General features: G+C 39.5%; 1 protein-coding gene across 1 annotated transcript in view; it reads right to left on the bottom strand.

The window, feature by feature from the left end:
* SH3BGRL2 (SH3 domain binding glutamate rich protein like 2) overlaps window positions 1-16648 on the bottom strand; it is a 60832-nt gene that overhangs the window by 13069 nt on the left and 31115 nt on the right. Inside the window, exon 2 of the mRNA XM_043591875.1 lies at window positions 12160-12345. Coding sequence (XP_043447810.1) covers window positions 12160-12345 — 186 coding nt within the window. The remainder of the gene's footprint in view (window positions 1-12159; window positions 12346-16648) is intronic.

The raw sequence follows: 16648 nt of genomic DNA, 5'->3' as shown, positions 1-16648 counted from the left end.
GGGCAGAGGCTCATTCTTCCTAAAATTTGTTTCAAGCCTGAGGGTAGCCTCTGAGCAGAATGTCTTGATTTAGTGGGTAAGGACTATTAATGCTATGTTCTATTTTATAAAATCTTGACATAGAAGGAAAAAATAGTTGACAGTTGCAATCCTGGTACAGTATGTAAGATGTATTGTCTGAAACAGCTTCATTCAGCAATTTCTGTGCCAAACACCAAATATGGGTAAGCCCAAAGCAGAGGATTTTAAATTTCTTTTTTTTTTTTAAATGTTTATTTATTTTTGAGAGAGACAGAGGCAGAATGTGAGTGGGTTAGGGACAGAGAGACAGGAAGACGCAGAAGCAGGCTCCAGGCTCTGAGCTGTCAGCACAGAGCCCAACACAGGGCTTGAACTCACGAGCTGTGAGATCATGACCTGAGCCGAAGTCAGACGCTCAACTGATTGAGCCACCCACACGCCCCAAGGATTTTAAATTTCTAATTCATGTTTAACATTTATTTCCTTTTTAATTTTTTTTAACGTTTATTTATTTTTGAGAGAGAGTGCAAGCAGGGAAGGTACAGAAAAAGAGGGAGACAAAGAATCCAAAGCAGGCTCCAGGCTCTGAGCTGTCAGCACAGAGCCTGACAAGGGGCTCAAACCCACGAACTGAGAGATCACGGCCTGAGCAGAAGTCAGACGCCCAACCGACTGAGCCACCAGGTGCCCCCGATGTTTAACATTTCTGACCATACTGGTACAAGATAGCAGGGCAAGAGGATACATCTACCCAGGCACCAACTGAAACTGGATGGGGAAAAAACTTTGTACTAAACATAGGAAAAGGAACCAGCAATAACATTTTAAAAAATACCCAGAGGAGTTAAGTGAAAAGGCTAAAATTAATTAAGAGAATCTCTTGGCTATTGACATTTATGTCATTCTCCTTTAAGCCACAGGGATTTGGTAAAGTAGATACATACCCTCCTCTATGCTCACACAACTAAACAGCTCAATAGAGATACTAATATCTTTAAAACAAAATAAATATTAAGTATGTTTATATATTTTATAATAGTTATTACGGTCACAGAGGAGAATGTGGCTGCTATAATCTTTGCATGGGGGAGAAATGAAGAAGCTGTAAGAATGCAAATTTCTCTTCATCTTTCAAGGAAACAAATGCAGTCTAATTTTTACATCAAGGAATATAGGTACAATGTGTATTCACACAGAGTGGTGGTAACTCAGAGAACTACAAAGAAGAACCTCACAAGAGAGGCTATATCTCATGGGAATCACGGGAGGGCGCATATAAAGAAAGGGCAGAGGAAAAAGTGTCTTTGCACTTTTGACCCTCTTTACTGTTGTAACACTGAGAGTATTAACATGCCCTTGGTGTCTTAATAGTTTTGTTTTCTTTTCATTAAGTCTAACTGCATACACTCAGAAAGAGAAACATTTTAACAGAGAGAAAACCGCCCATGTGGACACTATTTAAGATCTCCTATTAAACATGCAACTGGGGCAGCCTCAACCTGTCTGGATGAAGGTCTTCAATATTCACGGCACAAGCCATCGTTTTCATGAAAGACGTGTCCCAGGGATTCATCACTGTAGAATACTGCGGCAAACATCTCAGTGAGGTGAAAATGGGAGATTAAACATTTATAGACAGAAGAATAAAAACTACAGCTATATAAAAGAGATAAAACCGCAAAGAATATCTAATTAAATTGTTATGCTTCTGGGCATACAGCTGATCAGCAAGTGATAAAGAGGAATTTATATCACCCCTTTCCCCACCACCCAACCTTCTTCCTTTCCTAGTATCTGTGAGGATGTCATATAAGATTATTTACAGTAAAACATTTGAAGATTCTCCTTGATTAGATAAGTTATCTTTTAGAAAGAAGCCTTTGAATAGAGATCTTCAAATTCAGATTTCTTTTTTTTTTTTTTTTACTGTTTTTGAGAGAGAGAGAGAGAGAGAGAGAGAGAGAGAGAAAGAGAAATAGCAGGGGAGGGGCAGAGAAAGAGGGGAACAGAGGATCAGAAGCAGGCTCTGCACTGACAGCACAGAGCCCCACATGAGGCTCAAATTCACGAACTGTGAGATCATGACCTTACACTTAACTGACTGAGCCACCCAGGCACCCCTCAGATTAAGTGCCTAAGAAAATTCTACCTGTGAGATAGGTGAGTTTCTAATTGAGGTGATTTTCCAAATAGATTTCATTGTAAAATTTATTTATTTATTTTTAAATTTAACGTTTATTTATTTTTGAGACAGAGAGAGACAGAGCATGAACGGGGGAGGGTCAGAGAGAGAGGGAGACACAGAATCTGAAACGGGCTCCAGGCTCTGAGCTGTCAGCACAGAGCCCGACGCGGGGCTCGAACTCACGGACCGCGAGATCATGACCTGAGCCGAAGTTGGACGCTTAACCGACTGAGCCACCCAGGCGCCCCTCATTGTAAAATTTAGAAGAAGGTTCAATAAGCTTCCCTTTGAGACATTTGCCTTTGACTTTTATTAATAAAATGGGAATGCAAATGCTCAGAACTGACAAGGCGGGGCTGAACAGAACCGGTTAGCTACCTGCTCTGCTGAAAACATCTGTGCAGCCATTCACCCATTCACATGACTAATTCTGGTAAGTATGTTCTGGGTTCCTAACATTATGCAGATACTAAGATAGACATGCCTGCTGAGGTGAGCACAAAGAAGCTTGGAGACTGGCTGAGGGGAAAGACATGAAAAAAAAATTTATGACATAAAGGTCATAATAGGAATGAGGCACAGGTTTGCTGGACCTGGGGGAGGAGCAGTGATAACCAGAGCCCTAGTTAATTAGAGAAAGCTCAATAAGAAGGCCCATTTGAATTGAGTTCTGAGAGAGAAATAGGGCAGAATTAGATAGGAAATAAAAGTCACGGGATTTAGTAACCAAGTGGGTATTGAGGCAAAGAAAAGTGAGTTTGGGGTAACTTTCAGGGCTTTCCCTTAAATATCATGTAGATAATGTAGTCATTAAGCCTACATAAATAACATTCACATTTTAAATGTTTATTTTCGAGAGAGAAAGAGAGACAGAGAGAGTGCGGGGAAGAGACAGAGAGAGGGAGACAGAGGATCTGAAGCGGGCTCTGTGTTAACAGCAGACAGCCCAATGGGGGGTTGAACTCACAAACTGCAAGATCATGACCTGAGCCAAAGTTGGACGTTTAACTGACTGAGCCACCCAGGCACCCCCAAAACATCCATATTTTAGAAACAGAGCACAATCTCCTGTGAATAACAATGAAAATTTTAAACTTTAGTTTTTTTTTTTTCTTTTCCTTATTAACTCCAAGCAGAGTTCTAGTAACACAAGTCACTGCCAGTCAGGCTTCCACATAGGCCAAAATTCTCACTATGTTCCACTCCATATATCCATCCTGCCAGATAATATACTTGATTTTCACAGAGGAGACTTGGAAAACAGCTAATCCTGTGTTTCTCAAATGTGACCACTAAAGAACCCCAGGAGGTGGAGGAAGTATGAAGGGACCATCTAGAACAGGGGTAAACTATGGAGGGGCTTCTGTGCTGAGTGTGGTTTGACATTTTTAAATGGTTAGAAAATAAAACAAAGACAACCAAACCAAAAAAGAAGATGAGGCATAGAACTGGTGGCCTGAAAAGCCTAACGTATTTACCAGGGGGCCAATCCCTGATCTAGAATATTGGAGAATATATTTTGAGGCAGCTTCTATGAAAGCGAAATTCTTTGAAGTCTTGTTCCATCTTAAAATTCATGGAAACCCAGCATCCTGCCCAATAATATATCAGTGTTTCTTCTGCTATTAAAAAATATGCTTTTGGGGGCGCCTGGGTGGCGCAGTCGGTTAAGCGTCCGACTTCAGCCAGGTCACGATCTCGTGGTCCGGGAGTTCGAGCCCCGCGTCGGGCTCTGGGCTGATGGCTCAGAGCCTGGAGCCTGTTTCCGATTCTGTGTCTCCCTCTCTCTCTGCCCCTCCCCCGTTCATGCTCTGTCTCTCTCTGTGCCAAAAATAAATAAACGTTGAAAAAAAAAAAAAAGAATTTAAAAAAAAAAAATGCTTTTGGGAAGTGCCCGGGTGGCTCAGTAGGTTAAACATCTGACTCTTGATTTCTGCTCAGGTCAATCTCATAGTTTGTGAGTTCGAGGCACTGACAGTGTAGAGCCTGCTTGGGATTCTCTCTCTCCCTCTCTCTCTGCACCTCCCCTGCTCATGCTCGCTCACACACACTCTCTCTCTCTCTCAAAATAAATAAACACTCTTTAAAAAATATGCTTTGGCAAAGTACTCAAAAATCTCCAAGCGAAATGCTGCTCTGGGCAGATAGGCAATCTTATTCTAGAACCTTGGGCACCCCTAAGAAACTTAACTTTGCTTTTACTATCAATACATGTAATAATCATCTCATTTTGACTTTTACTAGTTTTCATTTCACCAAGTGACTTTTTCTTTACTTTGAACCCAGCTTCTGGGTTCAACAATAACCCTTCACATCTTGATAACAGTATACCCCCAAATATTTTTGCTGTTTGACTGATGACTCTAAGGGAAGAGAGAAAAGTGACTATAAGGAAAGGAGAAAGAGTAGAATAGCTTAAATGAGAATGTACTTTATAAAATAACATTCTTCAGAACAGCTTGCCAGTTGCAAACAATTATTTCAAGTGACTGGAAACAACTAAATAGTCCACAGTGAGGGAATGATTAAGTTAATTATAATTATCCAACCCAGAGAATAATATGTAACCTCTAAATATATGCTTACAAAGACAGGGAAACTATTTTTTTTAGAGAACAAAGCAGGGCACAAAATGGTATATATAGTATGATCAAAAATAGGATTTTAAAAATTTTAATCAATTTGTAAGAAAAGAAGTTGCATTGACCAAATGTTTGCAGTTGTATTCAAAAGGCAGTATTCATTGTCCCCCCTTCCTTATTCTCATTTTCCCAATTTTCTCTATTTCTATATTCATTTTAGTGCTAAGAAAAAAAGAAAAAACAATAACACTGGATAACCAACTCAATATGAAAATCTCTTTAAATATCTCTTTCCAACAAACTTCTTAGGAGACTTTTGCTGAAAGTCATTTCTTATACTTATGTGTGGAGATGTGTGTGTGTGTGTGTGTGTGTGTGTGTGTGTTCATGTGTTCAAATTCAATATATTCAGATATAGACATATATGTGCGTGTTCAAATTCAATATGTTCAAATTCAAATATATTATTTAAAAATATATAATCATATGTATGAATCAGGGATTTGAAAACTGACAATTAAGGCACTTGGTTCTGCATGCTTCAAAAAGATGTCCAAACACACTTAAAATATATTATCCCAAGACAATCTTCTCAGAAGTCTTACATAACATTGCATTTGGAAACAATACAACTACATACATTTAGGTGCTCTGTGGTTCTTTTAAGCTTCCACCAATGGTAAGAAGCCACTAACACATCTCCTTGTCTCCTTTCACGGGAAAGAAAAAGATGCCACAAGGAACCACTGCTGGTCATTTAGCCTTTCTGAAACTCCTTAAGAGTAATCTAACCCATCTCTAGTCTACTTTCAGGCTCCAATTAAATCAAGGTAATATGAGGAAAGGCAGTCAGAGTTGGCCCGCAAATCATTACTTAACCAAACTAGTCAACAGCTTTAATGTAAACGTTATTTGATTAGCAGTAGACCCAATGCTTAGGTACAAATTTAACATCTTACAAGTATCATCTAAAAGTACCCAAAGAGTAATTCAATAGTTTTAAAATATAAACAATCTTATAAGTTGCCCCATGGAAAATGATCAAAATGGTTATTTTTCTATAAAAATATTCTTCCATTGGGGTGCCTGGGTGGCTCAATCAGTTAAGCATCCGACTCTGGATTTCGGCACAGGTCAGGATGTCACATTTTGTGCTGTAACATGGACACTGCTTGGTATTCTGTCTCCTCTCTCTGCCCCTCCACTGTGAGTGCATATGCATTTTCACATGCTCTCTCAAAATAAATAAACATTTAAAAAAAAAACCCTCAACAACAAAAAATCAAATAGCCTGATTAAAAAATGGGCAAAGAACTTGAATAGATATTTCTTCAAAAATGATATACAAGTGGGCAATAAGTGTATGAAATGCTCAACATCACTAATCATCAGAGAAATGCAAACCAAAATCACAATGAGGTATCACCTCACACCTAAAACATGACAAAACAAACAAAAGAAAATAACAAGTATTGGTGGGGATATAGAGAAGTCAGAATCCTTGTGCACTGCTGACGGGACTGTAAAATGGCACAACCACTATGGAAAACAGTATGATGGTTCTTCAAAAAATTAAAAGTAGAACTACCATATGATGCATATATATACACGTATATATTGTGTATGTGTACACACATATATATTGGGACATAGATTGTGTATATCTACGCACATATACATTGAGATTGTTGCATTTTATACACACACACACACACACACACACACACACACCTGAAAGCAGAATGTCAAGGAGTTATTTCCAAACCTATGTTCAAAGCAGTACTGTTCACAATAGCCAGGAGACAGAAGCAACCCAATTCATCAACAAATGAATGGACAAAAAAATATGGAATATACACACAATGGAAGACTTAAAAAGAATTGAAATCTTCTCACATGCTTCAATGCTATAGGAGAAATGTTTGTATCTTCCCCCAAAATTCACATGTTGAAATCTTCATGCCCAAAGGCCTTTAGGAGGTGATCAGGTCATGAGGGTGGAGCCTTCAAGGATAGGAGTAATGCCCTATAAAAGAGCTCCCTTGTCCCCTTTCACCATGGAAGGAAGTTGGCAGGAAGTTGGCAGTCTACAATCCAGAAGAGTGTCTTTGCCAGAACCCAACCTGTCACCCTGATCTTAGACTTGCAGCTTCCAGAACCATGAGAAATACATTTCTTATTTGCAAGATACCCAATCTGTATATATAACCCAATTTTTGTTAGAGCAGCCTTAATGGACTAAGACATACAACATGGATGAACCTTGAAGACATTATGCTAAGTGAAGTGACTAGTCACAAAAGGACAAACATTGCATGATTTCATTTCTTTTTTATTATAAAAAAAATTTTTTTTAATGTTTATTTTTGAGAAAGAGACAAAGCATGAGTGGAGGATGGTCAGAGAGAGAGAGAGAGACACAGAATCCAAAGCAGGCTCCAGTCTCTGAGCTGTCAGCACAGAGGCCAACACGGGGCTTGAGGTCATGAATCTCGAGATCATGACCTGAGCCAAAGTCGGATGCTTAACCTACTGAGCCATCCTGGCACCCCTGTATGATTTCACTTCTGTGAGGTGTCTAATGTAGTCAAATTCACAGATAGAAAGCAGAATGATTGTTATCAAGGTCTGGGGAGGAGGGGACAAACAGGAGTTATTTAATGGGTATAGAGTTTCAGTTCTGCCAGATGAAAAAGTTCTGATATCTGTTTTACAACAATGAATATATTTAACACTACTAAACTGGACACTTAAAAGTAAGACACTAAGTATTACAATATATGTTTTTCCACAATAAACGTTATTAATAAAAAATAAAATAAAAATATATTTTAAAAATCCAAAACTTTTTTTTTTTTTCCTGAATAGGAAGGAAGAAAAGAAATGAACAGGTAGTAAACATTTTCCTTCCGTGCAGATGTGTGTATTTCATTTCTGGTGCACTCCACACAGGCAAGTTCCACAGAGAGAGAACAAAGTTTAAACCCTAGACATGAGGACCTGAGCTTTCCAAAATCCAAATCAGACACTAAAGCCCATCAGAAAAGTCTAGGTGCTAGGATGTTTACCTTTAGGTTACCCATTTCCAGAGAAGACTCTTGCTCATGGCACGGCTACTCCCAGAAAATAGCAAGAACAACCAGTCTGTGCAATTTGGATTCCTGACCACAAACAACCGAAATGGACATTAGCAACTTAACAGGAAAAGAATTTATGGCAGTACAGTGGGAAGTTCTAAACCCACATTAAAGCTGGAGAACCAGTTTATAAGAAGAATTTCTATGTCTGGGTAGCCAAGAACACACCCAGGCCACACCCCAGGGTCGGCCCCATTAGCACACCAGCCATGGCTATCCCTGACCCCAAGACCCCTGTCCAACTGATCCTGTGTTTCTACATTATACCCTCAATGTTCAAATTCTGGGGTAGGAAGAACTGACTGGGCATGCCCATGAGCTTCTATTCAGTGGGGAATTCTTACAACAGACAGATATTCAAATACTAAAGGGCAGAGAAAAGGAAATTACCTACACTGATTACCAAGTAGCTTAGCAAATGTTTATGTCTCATATGCCTAGCTCACCCAGTTTAATATACTACAAAGTAGTAAGTTTCCAGCCAATTCCAGGAAATAGGAGACTCTTCATGCTCACTGGATCCTGTCACTTGCAATGCAGCAGGTTTCCACGAGTTATCCAACCAGATCAGACCACTCATAAACTATCACTGGGTAAAAAGGTGCACAGGGGTGGGTAGGATGAATGTGACCATGGTTAGTTGCTCTCTAATGCTTTTGCTTTTGTCAAAGTCGAATTTACTTGACCGTGATAAGAGCAGACACTGTCTTCAAAACTCCTGCTAGAACAGACTATAAAGACAGAGCGTGGACTGGCGTTGCTGTCACTGTCACCATAGGACTAACATTGCTCAAGCAGAGAAGATGCCATTTATCCAACACAGTTTAATCAATGTGTAAGCCTCTAGTCGGCTCCCAGACAGTCTATCTGAAAAAATTTCCATAGACTCTGTAGAGCAAAGATACACAGAGATTTAGAAAGTCGTAGAGAAGTGAAAGCAAGGTTAAGCAATTAACTTTACTTCACACTACAGTCTTTTATTCATTCATACATTCCTCTATCCAAAGGGCTCTCAAGACTTCTACTTTCACAATGATAGAGCAAAGATGTCTCTTCCTTTATCTTGAAAAATCAACAAGAGTTTTTTTAAAAACCAGAAACACAATTTTTAAAAAATAAAACAGGAGACATCTTATAGCTCTGAACCACAACATACGCAGGAAGTGGGGAGAGAGACAGGGGCATCAGAGAGCAGAAGATGGGTCGAACCTCAGTGTTTGCAAAGCAGCATCAACAAGACACAAGCTTCAGGGCCCCAAAGACTTCAGGAGCTGGAGGCATCAGCTACTGTGAGGGTGGGGTGAGTGGGCAAAGACAAGAAAACAGGGAGATGGTATGAAAGTCTACATAAGCAGCAGTTAGATCCCAGGGTGCCTCACTCTCCCCCAAAGGAGCTAGAAGGTACACCCTTAATAAACATGGCTTCTGGAAGCAACAAACTTAGAAATGCCAGAATGGAAGACAGTGGGGTTTCAACAGGGATATGAAGAGAAACTGTGCATGGCAGAGAGGGAGAGCCTCCAGTGTCTCACCTACAGGTCCAGAACTCCAGTAGCCAGGCTGATATCCCCAAAGCAAGAGACTGAAGGGCCATTCTCTGGAAAAGCTAATCTATCATCTGAGAAAAGACCCACAGATTTTATTATCAGTATCTGCAATGAGAATGCTAACAGCCTACCCAGTCATCCCTACAGGGAAGTAGGGGAAGGGAGAAACAAGCCCACATGGGTATATAAGGACACCTGCAGCTTCTAACTAGCTTTCTAGTGCCTCACCTCTTAAATAAACAAAATTCCTCAGATCACCAGAGATCTGAGGAAAGCCTACCACACTTGAGAGAAAAGACCAAAATAAAGTGAAAACAAGGGAATTAGTAGGACAGGGACAGTACTGGTAAGAGAAGACCGCAAAGAAATCATATTTAATATCTCACTGAGCTAAGATCTGGTATTCATCTCATAAAGGTGCATTATTAAAAAGAGAAAACTAGAATGTAAGGAAGGGAAAAAAAAGATGACATAAAAATTCAATGAAAAAATTCAGAGGTAAGCTAAAGAAATCTCCCAGAAGTAGAAACAAAGAGGACAATAAAAAATATATATATATATTAGAAATTCACTGTAAGAAGTCCACTATTTAAATTAATGTGTATTCCAGATAAAGAGAACAAGGAGAAAAAGCAGGGGAAATTTTTTCAAAAAAAATGCTACAAAAACATTTAATAATCATGTAGTTCTTGGAGAAGGACCTACTGAGCACTCAGCGCTGTGAATGAAAAATAGATAATAAAATTTTAGGATACACATATGATAAGAGATTAAAAATCTGCATAGAAGAAACTGGCAAAAACAAACAAATGATCAAGAAAAATGTCACCAGACTTCTCAACTGCAGCACTAGAAACCAGATGATAATGATGCAAAACCACCAAAATTCTTTCCAACCTAAAATTCTGTAATGAGCCAAATTACCACTCACCTACAAGACCACAATAAAGGAATTCTCACACCTGCGAAGGCTGAGGAAAATAAAGCTGTGAGATTTTTGTTTTAAGCCTTCTAGCCCTATTTGACTCACAGTTTTGTGTTGTTTTGAACTGTACAGTTCACACACATTCTCAACTATGCCTCATTCTGGTTTGCAGGTACAAGAGTACATTTTCTAGGCCTTGTAATCATGAATGGGATGCACCCTCAGTTACCACATACTTCCCCTAATAAAATATGAGATCACAATACTAAAAAATTCCATAAAAATAGTAATCTTTATTCTTATATAATGTACTTAAAAAGTATTTTATAGCCACAAATATCATGTGAAGTAAAATACATATTATCATCCTTTGCTTCAAGATGAGAAAACTGAGGGACTCCTGGGTGGCTCAGTCAGTTGAGCATCCAACTCTTAATTTTGGCTCAGGTCATGATCTCACAGTTCGTGGGATCGAGCCCCACGTCAGCCTCTGCGCTGACAGCATGGATTCTCTCTCTCCCTCTTTCTCTGCCCCCTTACCTACTCAGTCTCTCTCTCTCAAATTAAAATTTCAAAAAAAAAAAAAAAAAGATGAGAAAATTGATTCTTTAAGAGAAAAATGACTTTTCAAAGGTGTCAAAGCCAACATAAAGCACTAGAACTCAAATCTAAGTCTAGTGCCATGTTTGGGATTCTCCTCTGACATGAATGTAGGAACTCTGTGCACAATCTTTATCTCCTTCTCTCCTATGTACATGGGAATGGTTTCATCTCAAGGTATGATAAGCACTATTGTCCCTTTTCTCCACTCTTCTACAACCCAGCTATTTATTTCACCGTAAGCACCTCAGCACTATTGGCCCTTCCCCTTCTCCAGGCCATCCTTAAAGAACTGGAGTACAGGTCCCAAAGTAAATACTTACGTATGTACTGAGAGTATAACAAAAGGCAAACCTTAACTACTCATTAGAAAGAAATTTCTCAACTTTTTTTCTTAACCCAGTGAGAAGGAAAAGAGATAATCAGACAAAAGTGACTTCATCTTCTCATATGCTACATACAGGAAAAAAGCACCTAATAATGTATTTTTGATGTTCATAATGATCCATCTGGCTCATTATCATAAAAAAAAAAGAAACTCTGGTTTATAATCAGTCATTATCAGTTTTTTATACCATACAGGGATAAAGATTCAAGGATAATTATCCCGTCCACTCTGCTCCCAAAATGTATTAATCAAGAAATATGCTTCAAGGGGCACCTGGGTGGCTCAGTCAGTTAAGCGTGCGACTCTTGATTTTGGCTCAAGTCATGATCTCACGGTTCATGAGTTCGAGCCCTGCATATGGCTCTGCATTGACAGTGCAAAGCCTGCTTGGAATCCTCTCTCTCCCTCTCTCTTTGCCCCTTCCCTGCCACTCTGTCTCTCTCTTTCAAAAATAAACCTAAAAAATCTACATGCTTTAAAATTTAGAGCACAATAAACACACACACACACACACACACACACACACACACACACCCCTTCCCTTTTCACCACTCTACCACTTTCCCCAAACAGACAGGAACACTAAGACATGTATGTATTCACATTCACACACAGTCTGCAACCTTGGACTCATATACCCTTCTATTAGACTGTGGGCCTGAATGGCCCAGGGTGAAGAAGGCACAGTCCTCACTGAGAAAACCCAACTTCACTCTGGTTAACTGTGTTTTCAATCAAGCAAAGAAATAGCGTGGTAACAATCCAGCTACTTACTCCACAGTATCGGTCACCATTAAATATCTGAGGTGGCAGAGGATTGCCCTGAGCAGGCTTCTTTTCTGGGGGGATGTTTTTGTACATCCATTGTCTTTGTTCTTCTGACATTGTGATATCCACCTCCTCAAATTCTATCTTGTTGGCTTCCAGAAATCTAACCACATCCTGCTGTTTCTTCTTTATCTAAAGAGAGAAGACAAACAAATGAGAAATGCTTATCTGAAACAATATGCAGATATTTCCAAATTGAACTAGACTTGATTTCTCATGGTCAGAGGTCACCAATGCAAAACCAAGAGGCAATTTTCACAGGCACCAGGCACCGTCCACTCACTGGGTATCCAGCAGAAGTCTAGACAAGTCCTGACACGATGATTTCTTCACCTAGACTCCCCAGAACACTGGGGCAAGCCCTGATCACCTGGAAGGATCAGATTATGCATGAGGTGAGGGACTTCGTTCTCAGAGGGACACAACCACTGCCCCTCCCAGTTACAGAAGCTGACATTTACAGTCATGAAAACTCCCTCTGCAGAAACCATTTGAAAACCAGGGAGAGCCCATATGAGATGTCGACATTTCACTGATTCCCGGGAGCAGCAACATTTCTATTCCCCTCAGCAGTCTCTTTCAGGTATTCCACAGCGGTAGCCACTGTCATGAAAGCATCCTTTCATCAATTCAAAAGAGAAAAATGTTCTCCACTTCTAAGGTGAGAGTAAACAACAAGCATCAGCTGACTTTGAACTCTGTATTCCTTAACTCTCTTTGTTCCTCTCACCTTCATGTTTCCTTCTTCAGTCACTAGGGGTCAGGTGTGCTCCTGAAGAGCTGCAAACACATCTGTAGGTTTTCAAAACCTTATCGGTTTTATTTCAGGGTACATATTAAATAATTCAGATGGGGCAACAATATTCAATATCTTAAACACAGCATGTAAAACAGGAGACCACACGCCTGCTTTTTCTAAATGATTCTAGGAAATGTACACAGAGACTTAACACAACCTAAGTGAAGTAAATTTTATAAGGGCCAAAGAAAAGAATCATTTTGAGAGGGCAAGCAGCCAGAAAGACCTCTCATCTAGAAAATGAAATGCTTGAAGAACAAACTTTCACATACTGATTGCCTCCACCAATTTCCTCCAACTTCCTCTCAAAAGCCTCAATGACATGTGCTTCTGAGATGGAAATTTGTTGTAGGTCATGAGCAAAGAGATTCTGATCACTGGGTTGAAGTCTATGAATGAGTAACAAGGTTGTACAGTTAGCATGGACAGAAATACAAAGCTAGCAAAATAGAGTATCTTTACCCTCGATGATATGAGAAAACAAGAGACCTAGTGTATGGTTATAAATCAAAATGGATACATTATCTTGTTTCTTGAACCAAGCTATTTCTCATTTCTGAAAAAGTTAACTTTTTTCCCCTGATACACAATTTTCAGAAATGTAGTTATGTTATTTCGAAACTTTGGCTTGCAAAAAAAGTATTATCCATACTACTTAGTTTCCCCTTACAACCCTACAAGGCAGATAAACAAGGTTGATGCTGAGGTCAAAACTGGTCACCTATTTTGATGGAGGTCTTAGTACGTATTCTTGTCAAGATAATCATGTCATTCTCCTATTTAAAATCCTTCTTTAATGAGTCCCCATTGCCCTTGGAAGAATACATACATTTCTTAGCATAGCACAATGTCCTTCATGATCCACCTCCTTTGATTATAAGAGCAAATGTATTTGCATTTTTAAAAGTCTAGAAATTGTAAAACAAGCAAACTGTCAGCATTTAATTAGAGGAAAGGGTCAAAAATTAATTAGAGGAAAGGGTTTGGATTTAATGTCCATAGGTAGAGCTTTACATATCCAACATATTTCAAATGTTCATGAGTGATCAAAAGTGAACCTGACACAGTCAAACCTTAGTTTTCCATATGATGTATGTACACATAATATCCACCCCACCTCCACATCTACCTCGAAAGGTGAATACCCTAAAATTCACATACTCTTAATACTAGGCTATATCAAAGACACACAGTTTCTCTACATCCCAGCCCCCTAGCCCTACACACACACACACACACACACACACACACACACACACACACACACACAGCATTTATTGCTTAACTATAATCCCCTACTGCTCACTGGTCATTCCTTTCATAGGATCACACTCGATAAAAAGAGCTGGGTCTTGCCCCTTTCATTCAAGAATGTACCCTGTGTACTGTCCTGTCATTACAAATTTTTCAAGGGCACTTAGGTGGCTCAGTCAGTTAAGCCTCCAACTCTTGATTTCAGCTCATGTCATGATCTCACGGTTCCTGGGATTGAGCCCCTGAGCACACTCTCTCTCCCTCTTTCTACCCCTCCCCAGCTCACATACACACACACACTCTCTGTCAAAATGAACATTGTTTTTTTTCAAAAGCATGAATTTTTATATCTGCCTAGCAACCTATCATGTAGATGTTTTCAGTCAACTACTATTCAATTATTGGTATTTAGCATATTTGCAACTTTCAGCACCAGAAATATCATGTAGTGAACATCTTTACTTAAAAATCTTTGACAGTATCTCTCAATACTATTTTAGGACAAAACCCTATGAATGAAACTCAGATCAAAGGGCAGAGACGCTTTTCAGGCTCCTGGTGGACCCATGCTAACCTGCTTTTCGACAAGTCCTTGTCAATATGTTCCCATTAGCAATGTATGAAAGTGTCCATGTCTCAACACCCCTCCCTCCTTACAGCCAATATTTGAAAGATGTATCACAGAATATTAAAATCCAAACAATGGGAGGTGACAGATGTGTTAATTAAACTAACTGTGGTAATCATTTCACAATATATACAAATATCGAATCATTGTTATATACCTTATACTTATAGAGTATTATATGTCAATTATATCTCCAAAAAATTGAGGTGGTGGAAAACAAACTGATTGCTGTTAAAAAAAAAATTCAAGGGGCTCCTGTGCAGCTCAGTCAGTGGAGCGTCGTCGTGCTCTTGATTTCAGCTCAGGGCAGGATCGCAGGGTCACGGGATTGAGCCCCATGTCGGGCTCTGCACTGCACATGGAGCCTCCTTAGGATTCTCTCTCTCTCTCTGTCTGTCTCTCTCTCTCCTTCTGCCCCTCCCTGACTCATACATGGGCTCCTGCACTTTCTCTCTCTCTAAAGTAAAAAACAAAAAAACAAAAACAAAAACAAAAACAAAAAGCATCATTACACACTAACACTGCTCAAGAAGCAAAGGACAGTTACTAACAAAGGTCAGAATTGACAGCAGCATATGGAGTAAAATGTAAATAATTATATCTCTGTTTTAAAAGAGGAAAGCAGGGGAGGCACCACCAGGTTTGGGCTTCAAAGAGATCACTTTAATACTATGCAACTTAAAAAGAAAAAAGGAGGAGTTCTGTACATACTCTTAACACTGCTATGAAAAGATCTCCAAGACAGATTAGTAAGTGAAAACACAAGGAACAGAACTGTGCATAGACTAGGAACATTTTTTAAAAATAGAGAAAATAAAAGAACACATTTGTACTTACGTTAAAATAAGCTCTGGAAGGTTATATAAAAAACCAACAGAAATAGTTGTCTGGGAGCTAGGAAAGTAGGGACTGGGGGGGGACGGAGAAAAAATGGGAGCAAAAGTCTTAGCTCTCTACGTGTGTAAACTAAACTTTTTTGCACAGTGTGAATATGTTAGTATTCAAAAGATTAAATACAAGAAAATTATGTAGAGAAAGAGAGCTTCACGTAGAAGGGAACAGGAGTATGTAGCCATAGAGATGTAGTATTTTATATAAATTGGGTTTTCCAACAGGACATGGAAGCCCCACAACTCAGAGCACATTGTTACTCGTGGACCTTCATGTTTACTCACACTTCTTCTAAGAAAGGCCAGATGATTGATGAAAAATCTTTTTTTTTTTTTTAAAGAGCTAAGGCCACAGAAAACTAACCAATACTACAGCAAATCACTGAAATAAACAAAGGACAAAATTTAACCTAGGGAAGGAAGTTTTCAAGTGGATATCTGTGGCATTAGCATGAGGAAGGAAGAAGAGTCATGAGCAGATACCACGAGCTATTTTGAGATCTGCGGAGGTGAACGTGGCCTGGAACTGTGGGAGCCCAGGCGTCCGTGGCAGGGGGACAGGCCACCTCAGGTGGCAGGGACTTGGGTGAAGAGATGGGACTGCTGGGTGGGACCCCAGGTAATAGGCTTCCCATGTGGCAACAGGAAGCTGCCAGGGATGCTGCATGTGCTAGCATAAACCCAGAGTTCAAGTAGCAATAACATATACCATCATTTCCTTGACTCCAAGGGCTTTTGCTCCCCACATTTCAAGTATCCTGAAACAAAATGTACCTTAAATCAATATCAAAAGCCATCTAAGGAGCAAATGGGAAAAAAGTTAATTGTGGGGCAACAGTAGCTGCCTTCACCCATGTCAATTTA

This window comes from Prionailurus bengalensis, chromosome B2, assembly GCF_016509475.1.
Source record: "Prionailurus bengalensis isolate Pbe53 chromosome B2, Fcat_Pben_1.1_paternal_pri, whole genome shotgun sequence".
Lineage (NCBI taxonomy): Eukaryota > Metazoa > Chordata > Mammalia > Carnivora > Felidae > Prionailurus > Prionailurus bengalensis.
The sequence above is the reverse complement of the archived record's forward strand: the minus strand, read 5'-3'. Positions and strand labels throughout refer to the sequence as shown.